General features: G+C 36.3%; 1 protein-coding gene across 1 annotated transcript; it reads left to right on the top strand.

The window, feature by feature from the left end:
* On the top strand, positions 1 to 2,660 carry LOC105161410 (60S ribosomal protein L4-1). The gene is made up of 2 exons (XM_011079082.2): positions 1 to 1,187; positions 2,300 to 2,660. Exons 1-2 carry the CDS (start codon positions 72 to 74, stop codon positions 2,411 to 2,413), a joined length of 1,230 nt encoding a protein of 409 aa, XP_011077384.1. The 5' UTR covers positions 1 to 71; the 3' UTR covers positions 2,414 to 2,660.

The raw sequence follows: 5,185 nt of genomic DNA, 5'->3' as shown, positions 1-5,185 counted from the left end.
TCTCACTCAAACCCTAGAAACTCTCATACCAGAACCCTAGCTCCTGCGCCACTAACGCCAAACTTAACGAAATGGCAGCTGCCGCCGCCCGCCCTCTCGTCACCGTGCAAGCCCTGGAAAATGACATGGCCACTGACGGAGGTGCCGCCGCCAATTCCTTGCCTCTTCCCGATGTCATGAAGGCCGCTATCCGCCCTGACATTGTCACTTTTGTGCACGGACAAATCTCCAACAACGCCCGCCAGCCTTATGCCGTTTCTAAGAAAGCTGGCCACCAAACCTCCGCGGAGTCGTGGGGGACAGGCCGTGCCGTTTCTCGTATCCCCCGTGTGCCTGGAGGTGGTACCCACCGCGCAGGGCAGGGAGCCTTCGGAAACATGTGCCGTGGTGGACGAATGTTTGCGCCAACGAAGATCTGGCGCCGCTGGCATAGGGCAGTTAATGTTACTCAAAAGCGCCATGCTGTCGTCTCAGCGATCGCTGCTTCTGCCGTTCCTTCTCTGGTGCTTGCTCGCGGACATAAGATTGAGGAAGTTCCTGAGTTGCCTCTTGTTGTGTCTGATTCTGCCGAGGCTGTTGAGAAAACTAATGCTGCCCTGAAAATCCTCAAGCAAATCGGAGCATTCCCCGATGCTGAGAAGGCTAAGGACAGCCATGCTATCCGTCCTGGTAAGGGGAAAATGCGTAACCGTAGGTACATTTCTAGGAAAGGACCTCTCGTTGTGTACGGCACTGAGGGGGCTAAGCTGACTAAGGCTTTCAGGAACATCCCTGGAGTCGAAGTGGCCCATGTTTCTCGCCTTAATCTCCTCAAGCTCGCTCCAGGAGGTCATCTTGGAAGGTTTATTATCTGGACCAAGTCTGCTTTTGAGAAGCTTGATGAGATTTATGGGACTTTTGACAAGCCTTCTGAGAAGAAGAAGGGTTATGTGTTGCCAAGGACTAAGATGGTAAATGCTGATCTAGCAAGAATTATCAACTCTGACGAGGTGCAGTCCGTGGTGAAGCCGATCAAGAAGGAGATCAGGAGAGCTCCATTGAAGAAGAACCCATTAAAGAATCTCAACGTGATGTTGAAGCTCAACCCATATGCTAAGGCAGCCAAGAGGATGGCTCTCTTGGCTGAGGCGCAGAGGGTGAAGGCTAAGCAGGAGAAGCTTGACAAGAAGAGGAAGCAGATCACCAAGGTATCATTGTTTTTAAATTTACCCCGTCATGCGTTGCTGATTCTGCAGGTCTTGACTTCTGTTTATTTCTTCTGTCTCTCTTTTTGTTAACTGTGGATATTATTTGTTCTGTTAATCGTGTGTATTCTTTAGTATTAGTTTATATTGAATAAATGAATGATAATTATTCTGTATTAGTTCCATGTACTTGAGTGATGTGTATGGTTGTAGAATATCTTTCGAGAACTTGTCGTTATTTGTTTATGCCTACTAGTTTGATCATGTTTTCCTTGTCTTATATGATCTGGTGCATATATTATGTGGAACAGTGTTAACTAATATGCCAGCAACATTTTGTAGTCCCCTAGTTGCTCTTAGCCTAACACTGTAGATATGTAACTTGCGGGATCAGACATTTGACATTTCTGCCTTGTGCCATTAGGCTGTATCATGTCTGATTTGCTCACTATAGGGTTGAGTGCTGCTGCACTTCACATTTCAATATGTTGAGCTGATGAAATGAGAAGGAATTGTCTTCTGAATATTTATGTTTGGTGTACAATTAGTGTAGTCCTTAATGATGTTTGAATAGGCTTTACTTGAACCTGGAATAGTTGGTTGGACGAGCATCTATTGTGTCCATGTTCACCATTAGAAAGTAGCAATATTTGGTTTATATGGGTCGTTTGTTTGAGATTCTTCTAAGCTGTATCTTTCTTAGTGTTATTTATGCTTTACTGAGTCTTGTATGGTCATATCTCCATGTTGACTTGTGATTCTTGCTGATATGACTTTGACCATAATGTCTTACTCAAGATTTCGTTGTATACCTTGATTGTGATATTTTCTTCACCATTTTAGTTGAAAAGCTTAGATGTGACTCACTATTTAATAAGTCTTTGATGTATCTAGCAGAGGAGATCATAAAATTGTGAAATTGAACAAACTCTAAAGTGCTACAACACGTCAGTATTTTCATAATGTGTACTTGTGCAAGTAAATACTTGTTTTCATAATGTGTACTTATGCAAGTAAATAATTTCTTCTGTGCAGTAGCTTACGACAGAAACACCCATATTTGAGCACTAACTTATTGCTGCATTACTTTTTTTCCCCATCACTCTCTCTTGCAGGAGGAGGCCTCGGCCATCAAATCTGCTAGCAAGACTTGGTACAAAACAATGATCTCAGATAGTGACTACACAGAATTTGAGAACTTCTCAAAGTGGTTGGGTGTATCTCAGTAATTGAATCTTTAATTTTGATAACTGTTAGAACCTGCTATATTTTGAATTTGTTGTGTTTACTGTTTTTGACTCTAAGCCTTTCAAGACATGGATAGGATTATATGGGATGGGAATCACTGCAATAACTTGCCTAGATCAACTTTACTTTTTCCATCCCATGTTTTGGTGCCCAAGTTTCTGTTTAGTTTGAGAAATTTTGGTTTAGACAATATCTTAAGGATTCACAGTTTTATCATGTTCTCTACCAGTGCCGTTTCGTCCGTTCTCTTTTGTTTTTTTTTTTGTGATCCATTTATTTTCCTTTGTGGTTTGGATGAATTCTGTATGGTAACCTGTCCTCCAAATGACTGTGTTTCTGTCTCGCATTGATTCATTCCTTTACATGATACATAATTTAGCTATGTTGGGGATACTGTGTTTTTGGAGTGGTAAGTGTCTGTATCTATAAATCTTGCAAAGTCTGATGCTGTGTTTGGACACATTCCGTTCTTGTGGCATGTTATCAGATTTGTGCTTATTCTTTTACCATCACATATTTGAGGAAGTATATAATAATAATAAAAAATGACAATCTCTGAATAAATATGGTGGATAGTATTTAAATTTAGGGTAAATTTTGAGGTTTAGCATAATTATGAATGCTTATTGGTGTTTGAAAAATTATCAATATATTTTTAATTTTAATGTGTGTCTAACAATTAGCCCATACAATTAATCTCTGTTAGGTTTTTATTTATCTTTTTGTAGTAAATTGGTCAAAATGTTTTTGTGTTTTAGAAATTATAATTTTATTTATTTTTAAAATTTGTATTATTTTTGCAATTGATTTAGTTGATAATTTTTTTAATACACTCCATTCAATTTTTTTATAAATTTTTATTTTTATTTTAAAAAAATAAAAAAATATAGTAAGGGTAAAGTTGATATCTTTTATATTTTAATCCAATTAATATATAATTTTATCAAATATGCATGTGTTGGGCTTACAAAAGCTAATCCAATGTGGTCCCAAACAAAAAACAAAACTCAAGAATTCAGATGATATTTGGGTTTGGGCTGAGGGCCTTTAGTCCAGATGCCACAATGAGAATATTTAGGTTTGGATTTGTTGGGAAATCATTAAACTGGAGTAAGAAGTTAAGTATATATATAAATAGTGTGGATGGGGGCTGCTAATAGAGGAGTTGTAGGGACATGAATGAACATAGGCAAGCCACTGCCACTTATAGCTCTAAAATAGGTAGGTGTTATGGAAACATAGAGATGAGTAATAAATGTAGTAATGACGTGGGTATAGGTGCAAGTATAGAAATATCATAAAATTGAAATAGTATTGGAACTAGCTAATACTTGTGGAAGAAGTTAAGGAACTAGTATATCCATATTTATAAATACTCCGACTAAAATATTAGATATTCAAATTTAACATACCATTAGCGAGAATTTGCGTTTATGCCTTTGAATGGGTTGGAGTTCTCATAAATGACTTATTATTGTCAAGAATCAAAATTTACTCAAATAAAATTAATATATGTCTCAGAACACGCCACTTCATCAAACATTTTGATTTTTTTTTTAAAAAAAAAACACAAAACACAGACACATAAACGCAAAAAGAACAAGCAGCAGGAAAAAAAAATGATCTATAAGAGAAAATCCAAATCAAAGAAACAATAATGCACCCTGGTAAGAAGCAGCGGTGGTATCACCCAACCACACAAATTAATAAAAAAGAAGAATAATAATCATTTAAAATTTGTGTACTATGATATCTTTTCCTGGTATGATTAATAATAGAAAATCCCTTATTTATTAAAAAACTTGTGTAGTATGATGTGTTGCTGAAGAGTGGATGGATGATGGATCCAACCCAAATAATAAACACAAAAGCGAGAATCATCTCATATTCATCTACCCCAAAAATACAATCTCACAAGGATCTGACGTTGTTCAAACTCTCAACCTAAGAAATTTAATTCATAGGGATATAGTTTTAGGCTCAACAGACCTAACAGCGCTGCCCCCAATAGTTAGTGGAACAACTTGACATTTTACATCAACCAATCTACATATATATAGCTTATTAATAGTTTATAATTATTTGTCATTGAATTTAGGAAAAATTACACTTTTCATACACAGAGTATTTTACTTTTTGGCCTCACTGTTTACGGGTTTGGTACATTTGGTCCCATAGACTAAAAGATTATAGCATTTTAAATTGGATAAAAAAAATATTATAATTTCTCATTCTATGAAAACCAAATGTGCTAAATCTGTAAATTTGAGATTAAAACAAAAAAGTACAATTTTCTCTTGAATTTCTGATTGTTTTATTTAGGTTAAGTGAATGGGATTTGTGTAAGTTTAAGGAAGAGCAGGAAGTCAAAAGGGGGTTTGTGTTGTTTTAGGAGTATGATTGAGCCAGCACATATTGTAGCTCTAATGTCCTTTAATTATCATTGCAAATTGACAAAGTGTGATCCATAGCTTCCTATCATCTCATCTCTCTCTCCAACACTCTCAAATCTCAATCAGTCATCATTTCTTTCTTACCTCAAACTATAGAAACTTCAACTTCAAATTTACTTCTTATGATGAGAGTTTTTTCCAATCACATTTACTATATTTTTCACTTTTTTCTTCAAAATAACTAATCACATATTGCAGTATAAGAAATATATATCTTTTTTATGCATGTTGAATTTTGATCGAAATTCAACATATCGTTTGTTATATGTTTTCACGGGATTATATAATTCAATAAAATAG

This window comes from Sesamum indicum, linkage group LG5 (genome assembly GCF_000512975.1).
Source record: "Sesamum indicum cultivar Zhongzhi No. 13 linkage group LG5, S_indicum_v1.0, whole genome shotgun sequence".
Taxonomy (NCBI): domain Eukaryota; kingdom Viridiplantae; phylum Streptophyta; class Magnoliopsida; order Lamiales; family Pedaliaceae; genus Sesamum; species Sesamum indicum.
The sequence above is the reverse complement of the archived record's forward strand: the minus strand, read 5'-3'. Positions and strand labels throughout refer to the sequence as shown.

Excerpts from the sequence above, each read along its gene's own strand:
- LOC105161410 (XM_011079082.2), top strand. The coding sequence starts at position 72 with ATGGCAGCTGCCGCCGCCCGCCCTCTCGTCACCGTGCAAGCCCTGGAA. Across the intron at positions 1,188-2,299 it reads AGAGGAAGCAGATCACCAAG|GAGGAGGCCTCGGCCATCAA; the intron begins GTATCATTGTTT and ends TCTCTCTTGCAG.